The sequence below is a fragment of the Loxodonta africana genome, chromosome 6, assembly GCF_030014295.1.
Source record: "Loxodonta africana isolate mLoxAfr1 chromosome 6, mLoxAfr1.hap2, whole genome shotgun sequence".
Classification (NCBI taxonomy): Eukaryota; Metazoa; Chordata; class Mammalia; order Proboscidea; family Elephantidae; genus Loxodonta; species Loxodonta africana.
The window spans coordinates 27,213,170-27,238,809 of NC_087347.1; the positions used below are offsets into that span (position 1 = coordinate 27,213,170).

A 25,640-nucleotide genomic window follows, 5' to 3' on the forward strand; every position below is an offset into this window, starting at 1 on the left:
CCGCGCCGCAGACGGCAGCAGCTCCCGCTCCGCCCAAGCCGCCTGACCGCCGGGCCGGGGCGCTAACCGCGGGGCCCGCCAGCCCGCCGGCCGGCCAGCCCAGCCCAGCCCGCCGGCCCGCAGCCCCGCCGCCCGCCGCCCCCCGCCGCCGCCGCGTTGCCAAAACAAACGGGCCGGCCTATTTATTGGCGGCCGGCGAGTCCGGCAGCTCAGAGTCGAGGCGCCGAGGGGGACAGCGCGCCGCCACCAGCCAGGGTCCCGGGCCCGCGCCCCGCAACTGAGTCCCGCCGGCCCTGCGCCGCGCGGCGCAGCCCATGGCGCCCCCAACCGGAGCCCCCCAGAGCCACCCTGCCTCCTGAGCCCTGCAGCACGCCCGACGACCCGCCCACCCATCAGCCCGCCGGGCGCCCTGGCCCGCGGCTCGCAGGGCTACCCGGTCATGTCTCCCGCCCGACTCCGGCCCCGCCTGCGGTTCTGCTTGCTCTTGCTGCTGCTGCTGCTGCTGGTGCCGGCGGCGCGTGGCTGCGGGCCCGGCCGGGTGGTGGGCAGCCGCCGGCGGCCGCCGCGCAAGCTCGTGCCGCTCGCCTACAAGCAGTTCAGCCCCAACGTGCCTGAGAAGACCCTGGGCGCCAGCGGGCGCTATGAAGGCAAGATCGCGCGCAGCTCCGAGCGCTTCAAGGAGCTGACTCCCAACTACAACCCCGACATCATCTTCAAGGACGAGGAGAACACCGGCGCCGACCGCCTCATGACCCAGGTGAGCGCGACCCGCCCCCCAGCGCGCCGCCGCCGAAGCATCGCCACCTGCCCAGCCCTACCCGCCCCCCTGGCACCTTTTCTCGACTGCCCGGCCCGCCCCCTGGCACTTGTTTCTTTCGCTAAGTCTGGCTGCCTCCTACCCGAGATGGACAGGCCAGGGGTGTCCCGGAACCCGCCGGAGTCTGGGAGAAGAGGCTCCCGCTGCCAAGCCCCGCAGCCCCGCAGGTTAGCGGCGGCCCCTCCGCCTCCGGCGTGAATGCTAACGGCTCTGGCGTGAGGCGGCACCCGGAGGTACCTGGACCCGGCTCCTTCCTCTCGCGCCTCCCGGACCCACGCCGACCCTCCCGGCCCACCCGTCCGCGCGGCGGCGCCCCTTTCATTGTGAAGCCCGGTGAGGCGCAGACGCTCCGGGTGCAGAGGCCCCACGCCCGGCAGCCGCGCGCGCTCATGGTTCGCTGCGCTGCCCCCTCCAGGAGTACAGGGGGCGGGTCTGGGATGAAGGCTTCGCAGGGAACGGTTGAGCTAGGAGGCGGAGGTGGAAGCGAGAACAAGCCCGGCAAGCCCCCGTGTCTGAGACGCGCGGCTGCGGTTGAAGTGTGGGCTGCGGGGGCCTTCGGGCCCTGGGACCGAGCTTGGGAGATCCCTGGGCTCGGCGGCCGGGGCGCGAGAATTGGAAGACATGGACTGGGATGCCGGGGGAAGGCAGAGAACAGAGCTAAAGCTAGTTCTTGCGTGCTTGAAACAGGACCAGCGTTCGGGCTGAGCACCGGGGCACAGATTTCCTTCCCCTCATCTGGGTCTGGAAGGGGAGAGACCCACGCCCCATCCTTCTGGGGTCTCCCAGGGCTTCCCCAGCAGGCAGGCTGCGGCTTTCTAGGTCCTTTAGGAAAAGCAGCTAGATCTCCGCCTTCAGTATGCGCCCTGGAGCTGGGGCTGGCCGGCCGGTGTCGGGGCCGAAGGTTGGCTGGTGGCCGGGCCCGGCCGCGGGCGCCGAGGAATGCAGATAAGGATCCGGGCCACAGGCTGGGCAATCATTGACAGCGCGCGCCCCAGCTCTGGACCCAGGGAAGTGGGGGGAGGAGAAAGGGCGGGGAGCATGGGTCCGTGGGGCGGACATTGGTGGGGGGCTAGATGCCTGGCTGGGAGGACTAGGAAGGAGCACGCGGAGCTCCCTCCCCAGTAGGGAGCGCCCCCAGCCAGGCTCAACGCAGGGGAGGACGGGCTGGGCCTTGGGTTGTAGCCGCAGTTGGCTTCTGGGAGGCCGAGTCCAAGGGTCTGGAGGGCCCCGGGCTCCGCGGGTTGGGGGTAGGCTGAGGCTGGGCTGTCCACACTTGGCTGAGGGGACGCACCTCAGAGACACCGACTGGTGGAAGGGCCCCCTCCACCGTATGCTGAGTGCCTGGCCCCTAAGTCCCTACTCCTCCTCCCCTCTTCCCCGTCCCTTCCCCCCCCCCCCCCCCCCCCCGCCACGCAGCTGCAGGGTCGCTTGCTCCTGAGGCCCCAGGCGCTCGGGGAGGCAGCAAGGACAGATAGTTCTTCCCGTCCTTCTCCTTGGGCGCAGCTCTACCCCCCACCCCCAGTGAGGCAGAGCGTGGAGTCAGCTCCTTGATTCAAAGGCTCGGTTTCTGGGGTCCCTTTCCATGTATGGATGGCTCACCAGAGCAGAAGTGCTGAGGACGTTGGGCACAAGGAGCACGTTCCCTTGCTCCTCAATCCCGCGCGCGCGCCCCTTGGGGCGGTAGACGCTTCGCGTTGCCCCCACCGGGCCGGGTCCGGCACTAAGACCTTCACCAGCTTCCTTTGCTTGGCGAGCCCGCCACGTCCCGGGCGCGGGTGCGGGCGGGTTTGGGATCATAAGAAGGTCCAGCGAGAAGGCTCTGAAGCGCCCAAAAGATCCAGGCCGACCCGAGATTCCCCTCCCAACACACCCTCGGTGCAGCTGGGGCGTTCTGCACCTGCCGCGCCTCCGGGGCCCTCAGTCCCCGGGCCTCAGCCCTGAGGCTACGGTGACACCTACTGGGCACCTCGGGCCTTGCACGCCTAGCAGGCCAGCCGCAGGCTGTCGGCTCAGCCACAGTCCGCTCCCTCCTGGCCGCACACGGGTCCTGGTGCCTTGGCGAGGCAGAGGTGTAGGGCCTTCGATAAGTGTAGTCGCTCCTCTAGAGGGACCGGTAACCCGAGCAAAAGAGAGAGCGAGCTCAGGAGGGAAGGAGAACTCCACCTGTCGTGGAAGGGAGCCCAAAGGGTAGTGGCTCCACGCACCTTTTTTGTTTTTTTTTTAATGGGTGCGGTCCAGGTCCTTGGGGCGACCCGAATCCTAGAATGGGAGGGAGCACGTTGGGGCCCTCTGTTCCTAAGGGAGAGGGAGGGGGCGCCCTCCCCGGTTTTCCAACCCCACCCAGTGCAGTAGGAGAGTCCCGAGCGAGGCTGCACCCGCACCCCAGCAAGTTCCTCGCCTTAACTCCTCGCGCTTTCCTCTCATAGCGCTGCAAGGACCGCCTGAACTCGCTGGCCATTTCTGTGATGAACCAGTGGCCCGGCGTGAAGCTGCGGGTGACAGAAGGCTGGGACGAGGACGGCCACCACTCCGAGGAGTCGCTGCACTACGAGGGCCGCGCAGTGGACATCACCACGTCGGACCGCGACCGCAATAAGTACGGGCTGCTGGCTCGTTTGGCGGTGGAAGCCGGCTTCGACTGGGTGTATTACGAATCCAAGGCCCACGTGCATTGCTCCGTCAAGTCCGGTGAGCCGCCGCCAGGGGGCTGGGCCCGGGGCCGGGGCCGCAGGGCGTGGGCAGGCGGCACAGGGCCCACTGGGGCCCAGAAGGTGAAGAGGCTGGGCCGGGGATGGAGGCAGGGAACCCTGGGAAGAGGACGTCGGCGGCGCTCCCCGCTGCTGCTCATGACCGCCTGCTCGTCCCAGGCCTGGTAGTGACAAGGCAGGAGCCTAGGGAGACAGGGCCCTGTCCCTGAGCCCAGGGTGCTGACCTGGCAGTCCACAGCCCAGAGCCTGCAGCAGGAGGTGCAAGACAGAGCAAGCTGAACAGATGGAGGAAGCCAGAACGGCAGAGACGCCTCCCCACCCAGCCGGGTGCAGAAGGAGGCGGTTGTGGGGCCAGGGGCTAGGGTGGGCCAGATCCCAGCATGCCTCACCAGGAGCCTCAGAGGCTCGGACGCAGCTCAGGTCAGGTGCTTTAGGACGCTATGTATGCTCCTCCCGGGGGGCGCAGGCGTCCCCAACCTCTCCCCCAGGGCCCTGAAGCTGGACACTTTGGGGCCAGAAAAAAGAGTGGACTCAATAAAGTGGACTTTCCCAGATTGGCCGCCTTGTTGATCAGAATTGGCTGGAGCTGGGGCTCCTCCCCCACCCCTGAGTCTTGTCAGCGTCCTGGTCACCTACACTGAACCCAGCAATGGATGCTTCCCCTGGTTCCTATGTGACTCTCAGCCTGGTCCCGCCTGGCTTACAGACACTCCTCGCACTGGTGCCATGTAGTAATCACACCCATGCACAGACCCAGCACACTGAACCAGGCCTACTTACTGGTACTCTCCAGCCTCCCTGGGCTCCCAGGGGTGATTCCACACTGACCTGTGGCCACTGACCCTTCCCCTGAGCATGTCCCCACCAACTTCATTTACCTCAAGTCACATCAACACTTCGCCTGCCACATTGACCTCATGCCAGCTCCCAGACTGGCCACAACCATTCATTACTCCTGCCTCCAAACACTGCTCTTGCTTTCACTTGTTAATGCCACTATGGCCTGTCCCCACACAAGGACATTAACTGAAGATGGTGATTGTGTCCACACCACTGACCCACCCCCTGACCTGACCATTCATGCCAAGCTTCCCGGGAGTCTGTTTGTGTCCCACTGGCTGGTCCTCCTTTGGCTTCCATGTAGGATCACAGAAATTGGGGTGTCAGCCTGAGAAGGCAATTTGGGGGGGAGTGTCTGAGCAAGAGGTGAGAAATGATGGGACACCTGGACCCCAGAGGAGCTATGCCATCTCCCCCTCTATGAGGCTGCAGCCTTCCCTGTCCCAAGTCACAGGTGACCACTGCCTGGCTCAGCCCACCATTTGGCCCCAGCGATGCTTCCCAGCATGGTCAGGACATAAGCAGATGAGGGGCTTCACCTGGTCCTCAGGAGGCCTCTTCTTCTCTAACCCAGAGTCTTGGAGCCCCAATATGCTCATCTCATTGGCAAAGGATTAGGGAAGAAGGAAAGCAGAAGGTCAGACTGGGGGTTCAGTGGAGGATATCAGACTGCATGGGAAGTGGGGGGACAGGGGTCAGATATGGTGCCAGGAGAAAGAGGAGCTTTGGTTGGGCCGGGTGCCTGGAGAGGGGTGTTGGGGGGAAGAGAATCCAGGCTCCACAGCAGTAACACCTTCATGTCCCTTCTTCCCACAGAGCACTCTGCTGCAGCCAAGACAGGTGGCTGCTTTCCTGCTGGAGCCCACGTGCGCCTGGAGAGTGGGGCACGCGTGGCCCTGTCAGCTGTGAGGCCAGGAGACCGGGTGCTGGCCATGGGGGAGGACGGGAGCCCCACCTTCAGTGACGTGCTTATTTTCTTGGACCGTGAGCCAGAGCAGCTGAGGGCCTTCCAAGTCATTGAGACCCGTGACCCCCCACGCCGCCTACTGCTCACGCCTGCCCATCTGCTGTTCACCGCCAACAATCACACAGAACCAGCAGCCCACTTCCGGGCCACATTTGCCAGCCAAGTGCAGCCTGGCCAGTATGTGCTGGTGGCCGGGCCACCAGGTCTGCAGCCTGCCCGAGTGGCAGCTGTCTCCACACACGTGGCCCTTGGGGCCTACGCCCCACTCACGAGGCATGGGACACTGGTAGTAGAGGATGTGGTGACCTCCTGCTTTGCAGCCGTGGCTGACCACCACCTGGCTCAGTTGGCCTTTTTGCCGTTACGACTGTTTCACAGCTTGGCATGGGGCAGCCGGACCCTGGGTGAGGGTATGCACTGGTACCCCCAGCTGCTCTACCGCCTGGGGCGACTCTTGCTGGAAGAGGGCAGCTTCCACCCACTGGGCGTGTCTGGGGCAGGGAGCTGAAAGAGTCCCACCACTGCCCTCCCAGAACTGCCATACTGGGTCCAAAGACCTCCCTCCAGGAGGGCGCAGGCCCTGAAAGAGACTGGCGGGGGAAGGCACTGCTCCCACAGCCTCCTTTACCGTGGAGATACACCCTTGAGACTTGACAGGGCAATGCCATTGTCCCCCAGCCCCATCTTGGTTGGTGAAAGAGCTGCAATCCTAGAGGCCTCGATGCTGGCATGGAGGGTGCCAACACAGCCAGCCCTCGCTAGGAGTTTTTATACCCTGCCTTCCCGGATGGAGAGGGCCCATTTCATCTGTCTTAGGCCCCCATAGGTGGGCTTGCACCTCAGTTGATGCTGCTAGATTCCCTTGGAGCCAGCAAGGAGAGCTGGCTGGACTCAATGCTGCCTAGAACTTAGAAGGCCATAGGTGGGGCAGCCAGCCTGGCAATCCTGAAGAATGACCTTCCTGCCTGGCCACACTCCTCGGGACACATCCAGAGACTGTTGCTGTCAGTGGACAGAGTTCTGTGTTCCAGCCAATGTGACCATAGTGCCAGGGACCAGGGGAAGGGGACTAGATGTCCTTCCTGCCCAGGCTGAGCTCCCTTTTCTGCTGAACCATGGCCCCCACCCACTCCTCCGGTCAGTCTCCTCCCCACTTATTTATTGGCGCGGAGGAGGAAGCCCACGGGAGAATTTGGGGGATATTTTGGTCTTTTCTTCCTTTTGTAATAAAAATTATTTAAGTTGTTAGAGTCATAGAGTCCAGAACACCGACTGGGGCCGGTACATGGATAATTTGTCACCGTGGGTGGGCTTGTCAGGGGTTTGCTCCCCTCCTCGGTGAAGCCTAGCTCTCCTTCCCCCAAGATCAAAGCCTCCAGAGTCCCCACCCTCTCTGCAGGTGCTTTCTCACCCAGGAGCTCTGCAAAGTCCCAGCAGAGTTGTGCTCTGTGCCTGGCACGCTGTCACACGCTGACCCCAAAGTGTGACCTAAAAGTGGTTAGACCAGAGAGGTAACTTCAGTGACTAGTCCGTGGTCACTTTACTCATCTAGAACTCACCCCATCCTGCCCAGTCAAGGGGTTTCCCTGGCTGCTCAGTCTTCCTTGGGCCTGGGTTTCTGATTCTTTCCTGTGGGTAATGGACCACAGTATCAAAAGATTCTGTAGAATTAACATCGGTCTGTGGCCCATTCTGACTTCTTGGACAAGTCAGGGGTCCCTAACCTAGCAGTTCTCAGAATCACCTGGGCAGCTTGTTTCAAAGTGATTCCTGGGATTCTGCTTTAATAGGTCCAGAGTGAGGCTCAGGAACTTATGAACACCTCAAACACTGTAGATAGCCTGTGGGTCCCACTTTGAGAGACACTGCTTAGTCTAGAGAAGGCTCAGTTCATGGCCAAGACAGGATGATCCCCTGCTTCTCTTTCTCTTGGCCTCTCCATCCCGAGGCAGGTTTTTCTGTATTTCACCATAGATCCACTGAGGTTCCCAGGCCCAGTGTGTGCTAGAAATGGCTCAATCCAGCTTGCAAGAGGCAGTTGTTAAATTTTCAGGCATTTGCTGAGCCAGTTGACTCATGTTGTTAGCTGAGACTGTTCACACCATGGAAACTGGCAAATGCTACAAATTAGGGGTCCCCCTCACCCTGGACAGCCAGTTCCTAAAGCATTTACCAACATGCCACTGCCCAGACTCTATCCTCTTAGAGAGGTTACCAGGTTGGGAGTGGAGGGGATAACTACTCAGACCCTTTCCTCTATTCTACCTTCCTGGAGGAAAACTCCTGAGGTTTTGTGTCATCTGGGGGAATAGGCCCCCTCAGGCTATAATGATAACAATTACCATTTAGTGGGCTATCAGGTAGTTCTGAGTCAGAATCAACTGGACTGCAACAGGTTTGGTTTGGTTTTTTAACGAGTGCTGGTTTGTCACTTTGTCATACTATGGTGGCTTGTTTGTTGCTATGATGCTGGAAGCTATGCCACTGGAATTTCAAATACCAGCAGAGTCACCCGTGGTAAACAGGTTTTAGTGGAGCTTCCAGACTATGACAGACTAGGAAGAAAGGCCTAGTGATTTACTTCTAAAAGATCAGCCAATGACAAACACTTTGGATCACAAATAAGGGAAACTCTCCATGAGGTGGATTGACACTGTAGCTGCAACAACGGACTCAAGCATACCAATGATCATGAAGATGGTGCGGGACCTGGTAACATTTCATTCTATCACATGTAAGGTCAACTCGACAACTAACAACAATAACTAGTCCCAGGAGCTCTTTTAGGTGCTTTACATATAGTAACCCATTTAATTTTTGTCACTGCATGTGGTATGTACTTTTAATATTACCGTTTTCCAGATGAGAACACAGAAGCACAGGGAGGTTAAGTAACTTGCCCAACATTACACAGCAAGTGACAGAAGCAGGACTGGAACCCATGCAGTCTGGCTCTTGGGTCTACTGTTTTTGCCACAAGGCTTCTACCTTTGCTAAACTTGGGTCCTCCCTGGAAGGCACTCTCAGAACTTCGGGCCCAGAAGTCACCTTCATCAGCATACCCAGAATTGACCCATCTTTCTGGGGCAGACTCACTGACCAGGCTTGCAGGGACCAGAATGTCCAGGTACTAATTTACAGCAAGAAACATAAGGTCAAGGTCAAGATAGTCTTGTTCATTCATTTGCACATTCCCTCCCTGTAGGCAATTCTACCTGGGAGGTCAAATTATACTAACAGTTATTACTGAGCGTGGGTGCATGAAGTAGATGATTTTAGGGTCATGGAACTGAGAGAGAGACAGTGAGTAAGAGATAGAATGAGTGTGTGTCAGAGACAGTGAGGAGAAAAAGTGAGAGAGAGATAGAGAGCAAGCGCCTCTCCCCTGGGAGAGGACTACCTGCCTTTCCTAATGGCAGGTCTGGGCACGCTCTGCCTTGTAGACACAGAGCCATTTGGTGTCCCAGATCTTCCTGTCCTAGACAAACCTTCTTGAGGGACACACTGATTTTTCAGACAGAGAAGCCTGCAAAGACCCAGCAAAAACGTCATTCAAATTCCAATCCAATCATACCCTCAAAAGGCCAACCCCGGGGTAGGTGGTGCCCTGCAGCTTTTCTGGGGATCCTGGACCCATATCTGACAGCGAGACAGTGGGAGTGGGGAGACAAGGAGAGAGAGAGCCTGGAAAATCACCATCCCCCTTTGCGGTGTGATTGGCCCCAATCCCTCCCACTGGAACCAAGTTCTCCCCTCCTCCAACACTGCTGAGGCCGAGGAAGGTCAAGCACTTTGCCCTGGCCCAGGCAGCTGCTGTCCAGTGCCTCCTTTCCTCTCAGGAACAACCAAGCTCCAGCTCCCAAAGCTGCTACATTAACAGAGTAATCTTCAGTCACCCTTCAGTCCATGTTTACTGGGCACCCCTCTGTGTCAGCCACTGTGCCTCGGTGGTGGACAAGAGGCAGTCCTTGTCCTCAATCAACTCCTAGGTGTGTAGGGAACAGTGTAGGGAGACAGGGATGTCCACACCATGTGACAAGTGCTGTGACTGTCATACTCACGGGGGCTGTAGGAGGACCATGGAGGGACTGATGACTAGGAAGACACCCTGCAGACAAGAGTGCTGCAACTAGGGCAAGAAGGCACTTGCTTGGTAGGTACATGGAAGCCGGGAATCCAGGCTGGGGGTTCGGTAAATGCAAAGGCTTGGAGGCTTGAGCAAGCCTTGGGCACTGGGAACCACCACCAGCTCAGCACTGCAAAGCTCTCCAAGGCTGTGGGCTTGGCCAAAGCTGAGGTGGAGAGGTGGGCCGGACTTAGACAACACAGAGCCTGAGTTTTATGCATTTGGACTTTATCCTGAGGGCCTGGGGGAACACCTTCGCCTTTGAGGGCTTGAAGGAAGGGAGGCTCAAGACCAGATCATATTAGAAAGCTCATGGCTGCAGTGTTGGGGACAGACCAGAGGGGGCAGCAGTGTGGGCAGGTAGCCCACTTTGGGGAGGCAAGTTGGTGACTTGCACTGGGAAGGTGGCAGTGGAGCCAGAAAGAAGGTGACAGATCATAGACATGTAGGCAATAGAACCACCAAGACTTGAAGTTAGGCTGGATGAGCAGTGAGGGTAAGGAAAGGGCATGAAATCCAGCTATCATTCCAGCACACTTGACCTTGGCCCTTTTCTGCTCCTGTGCCTGCATCTGTAAGGGTGATCTCCTGGGCTTTCCCACACGAACATCCTCTCTCCTCATTTCGCAAGGCTGGTTCACCTGGGTTCAAGAGACTCTCCAGGCTCCTTTTCTCTCTGCCTAACACTCTGTACCCCTACCCCACTTCAGAAGCACAAGGGGAGAAAACTCAGAGTAGCATCTTGGAGTAAGGTCAAGACCTATGTTTAAGTTCACAGTCTGCAGGGAAAACTGGAGATAGCAAAATCTGGAGGAGCGGGGTCCAAAAGACAAAGTGGGGGAACCTCCTGGCTGTGAGGCTTCCAGATTGCCTCAGATAATTGCTCTCAACCCAAGGAGGCCACTTCATACCACTCCCCTACTTCTCTGTGCCTGGAGCCTCTGGGCAGATATCCTTCTCCAAGCCGTCCTCGAAGTCCTCTCCCTCTTGTTTGGAAACACTCATCATTGCATCCTCTTCCCCCAACACACACACACACACACACACACACACCTGCTGTTTCTCCAGATAGTGAATGGCCTTGTACACACACACACACACACACACACACACACACACACACACCTGCTGTTCTCCAGATAGTGAACGGCCTCGTGTTGGGAGGAGTGAAACGAATGCAACAGTTCTTTAGGCAGTCGAGCCTGCAGCTAGCACATACAGCACCCCCGTGTGGGAACTGGAATAAGGCACCACTCCACTGAAAAAATTAAGCAACAAGTCTGTTCCCCTCAGGGAGATGCAGCTAGAAAAGGTTTTTATTCTCGTTTTCTGCTAGAGAGGGCAGAAGTCCATTTAGGAGAGAGCTTTGCTCAGGTGGTACTTTGGCACAACTTGTAAACCCCGACTCTGACGGCTCTGGCCCTTTGCCTGGTTCAACCGACTTTACCCTGCTGACGGCTGGGAGAAAAACTCGCACCCTGCGACACCGGAGGGAGAGCAAAACGATTCTCCAGGGAGGTGACAGGATGTGAAATGATCCGGGTTTTCCTGGAGGTACCTGGGATCTAGACTTCAGTGGTATGAGTGACTTGGGCAAGGGTGGGTGCTGGATCGGGAGCAGATGCGTTAAGCGGGAAGTGCAGGGTACTCTCAGTGACTGGGAGCAGGTGTGACTGGGGCTACAGGTGCCAGCAGGAAAGATTGTGAAAGGCGGCGAGATGGAAGAGCAGACACTGCGCCCTTAGGCAGGGAAGGAACTGAGGGCTTGGCAGAAAGTTCCCAAGCAAGATGCACCCCAAAAAAGGCCGGACACCAGGAACGGAGGCCTCGGGGGAGAGCACAGTCCAAGCTCCCCACCTCAGGGGATGCCCCTGCCGCGAGGAAACCTTGGCAGAGGTTGGCGGTGGCAGCTCCCCCACCTCCTGCCCTCTGCACCTTCGGCAACTGCACCTCCTGGGACGTGGCCCCACGGCCCACACCCCAGCCAGGCTCTGAAAGCTTCTTTGTTCCAGGGGCCGAGCTGTGGCGGTCCGGATCTGATAACGCCCTGCTGGGCCGATAGCTGCCCCACCCTGCGCACTGAGCCTTCGGAGCCACGCCTGTTGGCTTTGCACGCACGCAGCGTCGCCCCAACTAGGCTTAGAAGCATGGGCTGTCCCTGCAGCCCACTTAAGCCCCTTCTCATCCGTGTGGGGAAGCAGGAAGGAGAATTATTATCCCGATTTCAGGGTTAAACAAACTGAGGCTCCCAGAGGGAAAATGACTTGCCCATGATCATTTCTTCCACAATCAGGGATATCTACTATGTATAGGCCAAGTGTGCTAGGGGTGCTATTTACATTATGTTTTTAAATCCAAAGTAGGAATTACGGTGTTCCTAATTTCTACTTTGCAGATGAAGAAACAGGCCAAGAGAGGTGAAGTCACTTTCCCAAGGTCACACAGGGGCAGAGCCTGGACCAGAACCCAGGTCCCCTGCAGAAGCAATTGGAAGAGATGGGAACAGATGAGTCACCATCCCAAGGGAATGAAAGAGGGCACCCCCCAGCCTCAACCTAAAAGATCTGTTGGGACTGAAGGTGGCCAGGACCCTCCAGAAAAGGTGGTCCTGGAGGAATAATGTCCTAGGTGCTGAGAGCAGACCAAGATATGTGTGTGTGTGTGGTTGTTAAAATACACCCATAAATTCTTTGACACCCGTTCTATGGAGAGCCAGGGTCTTGTTCCCTCCTTCTGAATCTAGTCTGAGGTTAGGTCAGAAAAAGCCATATAGCTTCTGCCTGACTTTCTTGGGTGAAGCCTGACTATCTTGAGACTGCCAGGCTGGCGAGGCTATAGATAGGTGTTTCACTCTATTGCCCAGCCTAGCTCCCAGCCACCAGCCAGCATCAACTGCCAGCCATGCAAGTGCACCATCTTGGACGTCCAGCCCAATAGAGCCTTCAGATGGCTGCAGCCCTGGCCAACATCTGCAACTGCATGACAGACCCCAAGCAAGAACTATCTGGCCAAGCCTTTCCTGAATTCCTGACCTGCAAAATAAGATAGTTGTTTGGAGTAATTTCTTACACAGCAATAGTAACCAGAAAAAAAGGACAAAGAGGTAAAGGGGACTCGTGAAGTCATCTTCTGGGGCTTTCCAGAGGCCTTTAATACAATTTTACACCAAAGGCTTTAAACACTGGGTCATCTGCATGAGGCTGGGGGAGGTATGACACCCCCTCATTCTCTACAGGGGCAACGTGAGAAGACACACTGAAATAGAATAAGTTACGGGCAGCTGGCAATTGGGAGTCCCTGAGTAGTGCAAATGGATAACATGCTCAGCTGCTAACCAAAAGGTTAGAAATTCAAGTCCACCCAGAGGTGCCTCAGAAGAAGGGCCTGCAGATCTACTACCCCAAAATCAGCCAGTGAAAACCCTATGGAGCACAGTGCTACTCTGACACACGTGGGGTCACCATGAGTAGGAGTCTACTGGGGAGGTTGGATGAGCACTTCTCACTAGGCTCAATCAACTGAAATAAAAAATGTTAAGTGTCTGCCCTGGTGGCAGGATCTCTGATGATACCAAACTCTTGCAGGAGCTATGAGCCTTGCAGTGGTTCTAGAAGGAAGGAAGTTCATGGATCTGAGCTAGTGGGCCGCAAGGAGTTATGAACAGCCAAGTGGAAAAAAATGCAACTAGAAGTTTTTAAAACCCAAATGTTAAGTGTTGAAGAAAGTACTTAAAATTTCAGACTAGACCTGGGGAAAGAGCTGGATATTCCTGTGGACAGTTTCTGGCGATATTTTGTCACAGTGCCCTTGCAAGCAAGACTAGCAGGGCCTGGATAAGAAGGTCCATGAAAATGAATCAGAAAACACCTTGTTGCCCTAATAAACTCCAGGCGCATGTGCATCTGGTGTCCGCACACACCTCTGAGCGCTGACTTAAAAAAGTAACCAGGCAGATAATAGGGTTGGGTGTAGCCCAGGGGAGTGGTCAGGAGTGTGGTGGAGAGGTTAGTGTGAGGACAGGTTTCCTGGTTTTGAACTCTTTATCCTAGAAAAGCAAAATCTGGGCATGGTCAAAATCTAATAAAGAGAGGAAAACAGCAAGTTTATAGTGGGGAATCCTGGCAGACACCCCCCAATCAAGTGATCAAGATTAACATCACCAGTTATGTATATTGACATCACATACTCCCTGATAACCACCACCCAACTGTCAGCCTGTTGTACTGTGGTGCTTACATGTTACTGTGATGTTGGAAACTATGCCACTGGTATTTCAAATGCCAGCAGGATCACCCATGGTGGATAGGTATCAGCAGAGCTTTTAGACTAAGATAGACTAGGAAGAAAGACTTGGTGATCTACTTCTGAAAATTAGTCAATGAAAACTTTAAGGTTCACAAGAGAACATTGTCCAAAGCACTTGCTTTGGATACTTCATCAGAAGGGATCTGTCTCTGGAGGAGAACGTCACGTTTAGTGACATGGAGGGCCAGTAAGGGTGAAGGAGGCGCTTGGTGAGATGGATTGGCACAATAGCCACGATGATACTCTCAGACATGCTGGTGATTGTGAGGATGACGAAGGACCGGGCAGCGATTTGTTCTGTTGTATATAAGGTCACCACGTGTAGGAGTTGACGTGATGGCAGCTATCATTCTCACCACCATTACCCTCTGATATGGTGCACATCACCTCTGTGTTCTCCTTCCCAATAATACAAAACCCATTCTAACCATGAAAAACCATGTACAGAAGAGCTATGAAACCCAGATTGAGAAACATTCTACAAAATAACTGGCCAGCCCTGGTGGTGCAGCAGTTAAGTGCTCAGCTGCTAACCAAAAGGTCAATGGTTCAAACCCACCAGCTGCTTCACAAGAGAAAGAAGTCTCTGTACTACCATGGTAATTTTTCTGTACATCTGAAATTAACTCAAATTTGAAAAAATGTGAACAAATCTAATAAAGACAGAACCCCATGGATCAGTCAAAGGTGGGTTCCTTTACCACACCTGAAGTCCAAGCTGACTTCCACATCTAAAAGAGATCAGCTGCACTAAGCCAGCGGTCACGTTATGACATGTTTATCTCAGAGTGGGCCCTGGTTTGAAATGGAAATAAATTGGAAAAGTGTTTGAGGAATTAAATAGAATGGCAAGTCACAGAATAGTGATGTTCTCCATTTATTCAGAACATATAGGGAGCCAGATACTGTGCTAAGTTCTTTACATCTGCCATCTCACTTAAACTTCATAGTCTTTGAGATAGCTGTTAAGTTTTCCCTGGTTACAGATGGGGAGACTGGTCTTATAGACATAAAGGAACAAGACCAGACAGCTAATAATAGCTGGTGGAGCTGGGATTTAAATCCAGTCTACCTGACTCCAGAGGTCTTTCTTACCCTCTCCACTGTACTATCTCTTCAGGTTTGCCCCTCTGTCTTAGATATCTAGTGCTGATATAACGGAAATACCAGAAGTGGGTGGCTTTAACAAACAGAAAATTATTTCTCTCTCTTTAGGAACTAGAAGCCCAAATTCAGGGTGCCAGCTCTAGGGGAAGGCTTCCTCTTTCTGTTGGCTCTGGGGGGAAGACCCTATCTCTTTTCAGGTTGTTTCTTGGTTCCTTGGATATCCCGTGTGGCATGGCATCTTTCTTCCCTCATCTCTGCTTTTTTTGCTGTTTGGTTAATCTACTCTTTTATATCTCAAAAGATTGACTTAAGACACACCCAACACTAATACTGCCTCATTAACATAATGAAGAAACCCTATCCCCAAATGGGATCGTAACCACAGGTATAGTAGCATTTATAACACATATTTTTGGGGGACACAATTCAATCCATAACACCCTCATTCAGTTCATACTTCAGGGTCTCTGGGCTGAGTGGGTGGGGAAAGAGAAGACAGAAGACAGGAGGGGGGGTGGTTTAGGATGGGCTGGTCAGCGGGAGCTGTCCATGGTGCTGGTCACAGAGCAATGGAGCTGGAAAGCATGCAGGAGATGGTGAGGAGGAATCAAGAGGAAGAGAGACTTCAAGTTCTGGAGTGTAATAAATAAATATGTGAGTCGAAATCGAAGTAGCAGGTGAGGTAGGGATTTGTCCTAAGGTTTGACTTACAACCAGTACTCCCAGGATTGCGGTGCTGGTTGTTAAAACCTGGAAATACTTCGGTAAACAGTTGCTGACTGAGCCCTTTACTGCTGTGACTGCTCTCAGTCCCTTACTCCCTGCTGCCCCACTCCTCCAGGCTTCCTCATGATCCTGCAACTAAAGGGTTAATGCCTGGCACAGTGGGGACTTTCAGGACCCTTCTCTGGGTCTGAGACCAGCTAATATCCCTTCTTATTGGTCAGTGCCTCTACCTCACCAGTTATTCAGTACTTTGAATACTACTCCTGTTTGTCCTCAATTTACAGACAAGGAAAGTGAGGTTCTGGGAGGTTTAACAGTTTGACTCAAGTTGTTCAGCTATTAAGTAAATACTAAAACCATGTCTTTGTTTCCTAGAACTGTCATAACAAAATACCACAAACTGGGTGACTTATAAGAACAGAAATTTATTGTGTTACCGTTCTGGAGGCTAAAAGTCCAAATCAGGATATTGATCATGTTGACTCCTGACGGCTCTGAGACAGGAACAGTTCCACATCTCTCTCCTAGCTTCTGGTGATTCTTGGAAATCCCAGACATGTAGATGTATCTTCACATGGTGTCTGCTCCCTATGCATCTCTGTATCTGGTCTCCTCTTTCGTAAGACACTGCTTAAATGGGATTAAGACACACCCTTCTTTGGTATGACCTCATGTTAACCTAAATGGTAACATGTCAAGAGACCTTATTTCCAAACAAGTTCATGTTCACACCTACAGAGGGTTAGGACTTGAACATATATTTTTGGGGGACACAATTCAATCTATAATAAGCCAGGACTTGAACTCAAGTCCTATGAGATCAAACCCCATGCCCTTTTCCCTTTACCTTTCCACTGCTGGCCTGTGTATCTTTCTGCCTTATGGTGGAGACGATGAACACAGAGGAAAAGTTATCTAGGGAGCCTGGGCTGGCACAAGACACTTAGAAAACTCCATAGGGTTCCCAGGCAGGATGTAACCTCTCCTTGAATTTTCTTACCAGATGGCAGTTTACCCCCAACCCCCTGCCATCATTTTCAGGCTGGAGGAGTCACCAATCCCTTGATGCTCCCAATGCCCCCCATAGCTACAGGAGGCCATGAGGCTCCAGCTCGGAGAGTGCCCCATGCCTGTCTCTAGGTCCAGCCCTGAACTACCCCAGTACCCTCTTAGCTGCAGCCTGATCTCACTCTCTACCCCTACCTCAGCAGGCCAGGCTTAGGAGACTTACCCTACTCATCTCTGAGGTCAGGAGTTTCTATGGGGACCCGTGCCTCCTCATTCCCTTCCCCAAATGCATCTTGGATTTCAAAACCAACATTCAAAATGGAGTCAGAGTCTCAAGATGAAGGAAGGTGGAGAGGATGTTCCAAGTGTTGGAGTTAGATTGACTTTCCAAATGGATAGCAGATCACACTACATCTTCTCTTTGTCCATCCCAGAGCAGAAAGGCAGCCTCTATCTTGGAGAAAACAAAGGAGGGGGATGTGAAGAAAATCTTCCCATGTTTCCAGTGTGCAACAAAAACACACAGAGGTGGTGGGAGGAAGAGTGTGCAAAAGACTGAAGGGCTTATTTACTCCCATTTAGGGAGTGATCTTCATGTATGAGTGTGTGTGTGTGTGTGTGAGACTAACATTTATTGAGCCCCTACCACATGCCAAGCACTTCACACATGCTTGATGGCTTGATCCTCACACCCCCCTTTTGATAATTATCCCCAGGTAACAGATAAGAAAACTGAGGTTCGGAGAGGTCATGTGACTTGCCCAAGGTCACACAGCCAGGAAGTGTCAGGGCCAGGATTAACCCCAGGTCTGCCTGATTCCCCAGCCAGAGTCTTCTCTATTCCATAGGTGTATGGAAGTGTAAGAAGATACCCAGAGAAACTGCCTAGAAAAGGATTTTTATGTCTGTGTGTGTGTGCTTATGAGCTGGACTGCTAACTAAAAGGTCAGCAGTTTGAATTCACCAGTCACTTCTTGGAAACCCTATGTGGCAGTTCTACCCTGTCACATAGGGTTGCTATGAGTCAGAATCAACTCAACAGGAATGGGTTTGGTTTTTTTGTTTGTTTGTTTTGGGGTGTGCACGTGTGTGTGTGAGCTGAAGTCCAAATCACTGATTTCCAGGCCATGGGTTTCTGTAACTATCTCTACCCATCCCTCCTCTTCCCTTTCTCCCACATCTTGGTCCTCCTCAATTTCCTGGTTCATCACCCACACTTGTTTACAGCCTTGAACCAAACATCACCCTCTCCTGTTGTCTTCCTTGGGACAATGGAGGACAGGCTCACCAGGACTCAGCACCTGTTCTCTCTCACAAGCTCTGGGTTCCTGAAAGTGAGGACTTCCAAAGCAAACCCAGAATCTTCTTCCCCCTACTCAACTGAATCCCTTGCCATGCCTCTTTCCATGTTGTGCACCACCCTGGGAAAAATCATGTTAGTCTGCCTTGTCAGTCAAAGTCACTAACCAGCAGAGCTCCCAGGGGTAGCCAGAAACCTACAGAAACAGAGCCCAGAGGGGCCCTGCTAAGAGGAGAATCATCTTTCATCATCCCAAGCCCACAATCCACCAAAGTCCAAGAAGATAAGAACTGGAGAGGGAGACTCCCCCAGTGAGAAGGCACAAGGAACGTGGCTGGTAGCATGAGCTTTTCTTCCTCCTTGGGTTTTCTCGCAGATTCGTGGCCACCACAAAATCCTGATCCCAGGGGCCATTGATCCCTATTCTTTCTGGCCGAAGAATGGACAAACAGGTCCCTTTCCTTGTTCCTAAGGTCCAGCTGAATAAGGATGACCCTTTTAAAAAGAACTTAACAAACCCAAGGGAAAGCAAAAAGGAAATCATTATAGAAACTACAAAAAGCATAAAAGTTGTCATGTCCAAAGTACAGGTTTTCAGTTTTAAGAATTCCAGTAAAACCAGTGGAAAACTCACTGAGTTCCACATTCCTTGTACTCCAGGAAAACTCCAGGCATAATGATGCCGACATAACCTAGTGCAACCCCTGGCCTGCCCCTTCCCTCCAGTGCTGCCAGCCTCTGGCCACATGATCTCACAGCCAACTCACGTGACAGTCATCTCCACCCATCTTCCACTTTTCTCGAGTAAACTCCAGCTCTCCTAAAAATATTAGTTTAGACCACAACTACCACAACCTCCACCAGACTGAGCCCAGAACAACTAGATGGTGCTCGGTTATCACCACTGACTACTTTGGCAAGGATCAAAATAGAGGGTCCCGCACAGAGCAGGAAAAAAGTGTAGAACAAAATTCAAATTCACACACACACAAAAAAAGACGAAGTTTGCTGGTCTGACAGAAACCGGAGAAATCTCAAGAATATGGCCCCCGCATACCCTTTTAACTCAGTATTGAAGTCACCCCTGAGGTTCACCCTTCAGTCAAAGATTAGATAGGTCTATAGGGCCAACAATAACACACTTGAGGGATGTGCTTCATAGTTCAATCATGTATGCGAGACTATGGGCACACCAGCCCAAAAGCAAAGACGAGAAGGTAGGAAGGGACGGGAAAACTGAAAGAATGGAAACAGGAAACCTAGGGCGGAGGAGGGGAGAATGTTGACACATCCTGGGTTTGGCAACCAATGTCATGAAACAATTTGTGTTTTAACTATTTAACGAGAAAATAATTTGCTCTGTAAACTTCCACCTAAATCACAATTAAAAAAAATGTTAGACCCATGAGGTCTCTTCCCCTAACCATGTCCCTTTCCCTCCCAAGAGGGACAAGGCTCACTGCGGAGTTCTTGGACGGTGAAACATCTTTTGTTGCCCATGAATGAACTCTGAGACTTTAAGCTTCATCTGCCTAAGGAGACTCTTTTCCCCAGCGCACATACCAACAAGTGAATAAAGAAAACAAAACAAAAACCCGTTGCCATAGAGTCTGACTCATACCGACCCTATAGGACCGAGTTGGACTCCCCAGTGGGGTTTCCAAGGAGCGGGTGGTAGATTTGAACTGCCGATCTTTTGGTTAGCAGCCAAGCTCTTAACCACTGCTCTACCAGGGGTCCAAGTGAACAAAGAGGCTCCCAAAAATCCACATTACGTGTAACAATTCCTTCTTCGTACATTAACCTTCAGAGACATCCAAAAGAGCTTGGTGCTACTAGGGCAGGAGGAAATGGCGAGAGAAAACGGCAAGGACACGTTCTCTTCTATCAGCAAAAGGAATCCATTTGAAATACAACATGCAAATAACAAAGAAAACTATGAGCTGCTTTTAAGTCAATTGCAGTCACGGAGAATGAAGTTTCGGTTGACTTTCTGGTCTTTTGTCACCAGTGCGTGTCGGGAAAGAACACGAACGACTCTCAGTGGGGTCAAGATTGGGGATCGTCACGACAACTAGGGGGCTAGACACAGTTACTATTAGCAAGGAGAGTTAGGGAACAAAAAGTCAAGGTATGCATTCAAGTGGGAGGTGCATTTGTCTTCTCAGAGCCTTGAGTCATTCGGGCTACCGTCGTTGTCCCGGGATACCAGGAGACGCCGTAGTCCGAGCGTCCTGTTCCTATGGAAACGACAACATGGCGGTGGTGTGAGTTTGTCCCAGAGGAGCGGCGCGAGAGGCCAGGGAAGGTATCTGTCCCGGGAGACTGCCTCCTCCGAGAAGTTGTGGCCGGAGGTCCCCACCATGTCCTTTGGACAGCCCCGTGAGCTGAGATTTGGGCTGGGGGGAATCAGACGTGATCCCGAAGAGAGAGTAGGAACAGCGCTGAGCGTATTTTATGTCCCCTTTCATTTTTTTTTTTTTTCATTTTACCTATTTCTTCCTCCTTCGATGCTTTTTTTTTTCGATGCTACGCGACGACCCTCCACTTTTTCCACCGGTCATCTCGGGGACTTTTTAAGCCAGAAAGTAGGCAAATAAAGGAAGCTGCTGACGATGTGGAAACCCTGGTGGCGTAGTGGTTAAGTGCTATGGCTGCTAACCAAGAGGTCAGCAGTTCAAATCCACCAGGCGCTCCTTGGAAACTCTATGGGGGCATTTCTGTCCTATAGGGTCGCTATGAGTTGGAATTGACTTGACAGCAGTGGGTTTTTGGGTGGGCTGATAATATGTATTTTTAAAGTCTCTAGACTAGAAAATTGGATTTTTTTTTTTTAATTCCACTTTCCCAGTCTCTTCACGATGATTGCAGACCAAGTCATTGGAGGAATAGTCCAGGCTAGTGTGGAAATTATGATTGTTAATTATAGTAATAGGTTTGTCTAGTGCGTTCTCAAATTCCCGATTTCATTCCAGCTACACATCAACTTGAGCGATAGTCAAGATACCCCATTATTTTGCAGGGGAGGAGATTGAGGCTTGGCAAGGTTGAGAGGGTTAGCCATCTCAACAGAGTGAGCAGACGCTGAAACCCGGCTTTCCTTGCTCCTGGTCCAGTGCTCACTCCCTTAAGCCCCAGGACCTGAGCTGGACCGGCTCTCTGCCCTTTGGTCTCTCACCTCTTCTCTGCACTCTCTGGAATAGTTTCATGTGTTGACTGGAGACTTCTCAGAGCCCTGAGGGAGGGGCTGTCTGTAGAATCCTCCAAAGTCAGAAATGTTAATAAGACGGGGCAGGACTGCAAGGCCATCGGGTGGCAGAAAAGCAAAGGGACTCTCCTCCCTGTTTCCCACCTGAACATCCCTTTCCCTATCGAAGGTAGGGACCTTGATTGTCTTGTCCAGTGCCTAGCACAGTGCCTGGTGCATAGTAGGCACTCAGTAAATGCTTTGTGAATGAGTGAATATAAGATAACCCCCTCCAGAGGTTTTGGAGACGCTGACAATTTGGAAAAATTGAACCAACAGAATCTTTTGCTTTGCTCTGGATGCGGGGTGCTGAGGGGGCGGAAGAGTGTGTGATGGAAGTGTGTAAATTCCTAAAGGGTGATCATGAAATTGTTTATATATGTATATTTTTCAGACTGCTCAGAATCCTGGGTATGACAATCTGAGTATGTCACAATAAGAAGCTGAATCCCAACTTGAAAAGAGATCATTTTAGGCCAAATAAAAGACAATTCACATCTAATCATAAACTATTGTTAGGATTAAAATACATCTGAAGGCCTTGCAACGTTGCCTGGCAGATGATAAATTCTCAGGAAGTGTCAGTAGAAATTGTTGCCATTTTTGAGATTGTTATTCCAAGAGTTGGGAAAAGATACTGAGTAGTTGAAAAATGGAGCCCTGGTGGTGCAGTGATTAAGAACTCAGGCTGCTGACCAAAAAAGGTTGGCAGTTTGAACCCACCAGCCGCTCCTTGGAAACCCTATGGGACAGCTCTACTCTGTCCTATAGTGCCACTATGAGTCAGAATTGACTTGACAGCACACAACAACAAAAACAACAGTCTGAAAAATATATGTTCAAAAAAGGTATTAGATAGATGTTGTCTAACTTGGTAGCCACTAGACACGTGTGTCGACTGAGCCCTTGAAAGGTGGTAGTCCAAATTGAGAGGTGCTGTAAGTGTAAAATACACACCAGATTTGGAAGACCTAGTCCAACACAAAAGATTGTAAAGTACCTTATTAATAGTTTCTATTCGACGGCACTGGGTTATATTTATTACACATTGAGATGATATTTTGGATCTATTGGGCTAAAGAAAATATGCTATTACAACTGATTTCACCTGTTTCTTTTTACTTTTTTAATGTAGCTAGTAGAAAATTTAAGATTGCATACTTACATTATATTTGCGGGGGGGTGGGGTGGTGGAGCGCTCCTTTATGTAATTTCCTGGATGCTGGCTCCATGTAGAATTGAAAGGGAAATCAGAGCTGAACTTTTCAAGGTGGATCATTGTAGAGGTCTACAAATCAATTGCATATGTTCCTGAGCAGGACTGGCCATTGTTAGAGTGTCTGAGTATGAAAATTGCTGTCCTCTTATGTAGGCTACAAAGCACACCTGGGTATGTGTGCTAAAGGAAACTTGCTAAGGAAGAGGGGATTTGTTGTCCCCTAGAGCAGGCCAAGCACCCTTTTAAGCATTTAGTGAAAGCTGTGGACACCTCTCCGAAAAAGAGCAAACACAACATTTGCACATAATTTCTAGCTACAGTCCATCCATGCCCCTCTAAGCCCCTCTGCTCTAGAGATTGATTCATTCATCCTTTGGTTGGCTGACTCATTATTTCAGTGTATCTTCACTTTGAACCTGGATTACAGATTGTGTAACACTGGAAGAAACCCAGAAGATCAAGAAGTTCATCTGTCTCTTCTTTGCTTCTTGTTACTCTTCTCTCAGGAGGCAAGACACACTTAGAGGAAACAAGTAGAGAGTAAAAAGCAGGCAAAGGTAATACACATGCTTCAATAATACTCACTGGGTGCTTGCTGTGTAATGCCAACTGTAAACATAGAGGGACATGGTTGGGGCGGGGGGGGGCTTTTCCTCAAGTCCCTCTTCCAAGTGCCTTTCCTGAGTGGTGAATTTCCAGATTCCCAGGCAAAGGCCTGGACCTTGTGTTCAGTCTCATTCCTCATAGTGTCACCTCACACTTGTTCCCAGAGCTGGGAGTAGTCTCTATCTTCTATGATAATGATGGCCCTGGTGAGTCTAATCCACCAATGTCTTTTTTTTATGTTTCTTCTGTCTCCAGTCTGGTCTCTTCCCAGCTCCAAACTCAGGCCAGGATCAGGAAGGAACTCCTGGCTTTACCAAAGTGCTCTCATTGAACCTGTGTTCCAGGCGCCTGATGTTCAGTGACATTAGAGACTACACCATGAACTCTGCATCGTGCCTGAGTGCCAGCACAATGGTTGTCCCCACCATCAATGGCAGCAGTGCAGCCATGAGTGCCAGGAGCAGCAGCAATGCCAGTGGCCGCATAAGAACGTGTTCAGGGCAGGTGGAGCAGGGTGCAGCCGGGCTAGGGTGGGGGGATTCTCCTGTATAAGCCTAGCACTAGACCCTGCATAGACTGAGCACCAGGTAGACTGGAATGGCGATAGCAGTGAGGAGCACTGGCAACCCTGGAGGTTAGGGGAACTCTAAGAAGGAGTGATTCAGGGGCTAGTAGGGTAGCCAGTACTTCTCTCTTCCCTTGGAAAGCTCTTCTGGTCTTGACCCCTGGAGAACTTTTATACATGTTGTTTACTTTTTGCAACTCTATGGTTCTCTCTATGTGACAGTGCAGAGGTGAGGGGGTGGTGCATAGATTGACAAGACATGACTTTATGTTTGGTGTTGTGTGTGGGTGTTGGGTACCTCAGTAGGTGTGATGGTGGGTATACTGGCCTCCCTGTGGACTGGGGATCATATTTTGGAGGGCATCTCATCCCTTCATCTGTGCCATTCTGGGCCTGTTTCCTCTCAGATCCATTCTTTGTCCTTCCCTGGCTCTGCTCTGAGCTGGTAGGAGAGTGGGAAGTGGGAAGAAGAGAGAAGCCATTGTATTTCTCTTCCTTCCTCCCTGCTTTTGGCATTGTCTCCCTAGGGGCCACATCTCCTCCATGGCTCCAGCTCCTACCAGACAGGCCCCTGGGCTCTAGAAACCCCACCTCTTCCCTTTACCTCTCTAACCTAGGTGTGGTAGCACCTTCTGGATGTGTTAACTTCTGGGTTACTTCACTAGCCCCTGGTTGTGAAAGTAATTTCCTGCATTAAATTCCCTATTTTATACACCTAGAGTGGCTTCTGTTCTCTTGCTTGAACACTAACTGATGCGCCAACTAAGTTTTTTTTTAATTGTAGTAAAAACATACACAACAAAACCTTCACCAATTCCACAATTTCCACATATACAATTTAGTGACTTTGATTACATTTTTCATGTTGTACAACCTTTGTGAATACTCTTTTCCAAATTACTCTACCACCATTAACATATATATATTTTTTATTAACATAAACTCAAAGCTCCCTAAGCAAAACTCCCCCTCCCTTCCACTCCTGGTACCCACTAATAATCTTCAGTTTCTCTGCGTTTGCTTAATTCATATAAGTGAGATTATACAGCATTTGTCCTTTTGCAACTGATGTATTTCACTCAGCGTAATGTTTTCTGGGTTCATCCATATACACCAACAAAGTTTATTGTAAATTATTCTTTGTCAGCCATGTCACTTCTCCTCCATGGGTAAATCTGGAAAGAAAAACAAAAACTATATTGGCCACTCGTGCTCTCTGTAAGTATGGAAACTGAGAATGTAAGCTGTAAGAGAGAGGGACTTGTCGGCCTTGTTCACCTTTGTAGTCCTAGCACCTAGCACAGTGTCTAGTGCATAATAGGTGGTCCACGGATATTTGTTGAATGAATGAATATATACTTATGTAATATAACAATATAAAAGCAAAAACTGGTCAAGGGTAAAATACAGTGGCAATGAGTTGAACATTCATAGTGATGACAATGGCAGGGAGAGCACCTGCTTCAGTCTTCCCACCACATTACCACCCCAGGGGGATTTTCCATAGTCCTCTCTCGTCAGATAGAGAGGAGTTATCAACTTATGAAACAATCTTCCACAATATACAGGAGCAGTGCTTGAAGTGGCCGCAGAAGACAGGGCATGGGGCAGGGCTTGATCACAGGCAAATTGGCTTCTTCTTCTTTCCCACCAGCCAGCTGAGGGAGGAGAGAGAAATGGTGGAGAATTCCAGCAGTCTGGAAAAGTGCCTGTGATAGACTGCTCTAGCTAGGAGAGGCTCTGCAAAGGAGGAGTAGGATAGGGAAGGAGAGAAGGAGGAGGCAGTACCTGAGGGGAAAGGTATCTGAAGGTACACTGAGGAACAGAAGAGGCCAACCAAGACCACATTTGTGTGCCTGATGGAATTGCTGGATTTGGTGGCCTAAGGGAGGGAATTTAGTTGGAAAACCATTCCAGTGACATTGAAATAGGTAACATCTGACCCCAACGCCTGCATGCTCCAAACCTTCTCTCTCCAGACCACCCCCAGGGGCAAGGGTGGTGTAATTTCTTACTCTTTTTTTCGGGGGGGTGGTGGAGATCTTTGCCAGTTCTCTGAGCCTTTGAATTCTACCCAACTAATGTGTCCTTTCTTCTCC

At 51.7% G+C, this 25,640-nt stretch overlaps 2 protein-coding genes across 2 annotated transcripts in view; both read left to right on the top strand.

The window, feature by feature from the left end:
• Positions 1-439: 439 nt before the first annotated feature.
• On the top strand, positions 440-5,840 carry IHH (Indian hedgehog signaling molecule). Its single transcript, XM_010586368.2, has 3 exons — positions 440-757; positions 3,244-3,505; positions 5,182-5,840. The coding sequence occupies exons 1-3, from the start codon at positions 440-442 to the stop codon at positions 5,838-5,840; spliced, it is 1,239 nt and encodes a 412-aa protein (XP_010584670.2).
• Positions 5,841-20,160: 14,320 nt separating this feature from the next.
• The window catches only part of CFAP65 (cilia and flagella associated protein 65), a 53,404-nt gene continuing 47,924 nt past the window's right edge, over positions 20,161-25,640 (top strand). Inside the window, exons 1-2 of the mRNA XM_003405894.2 lie at positions 20,161-20,171; positions 23,321-23,445. Of these exons, the coding sequence (XP_003405942.2) occupies positions 20,161-20,171; positions 23,321-23,445 (136 nt within the window). The remainder of the gene's footprint in view (positions 20,172-23,320; positions 23,446-25,640) is intronic.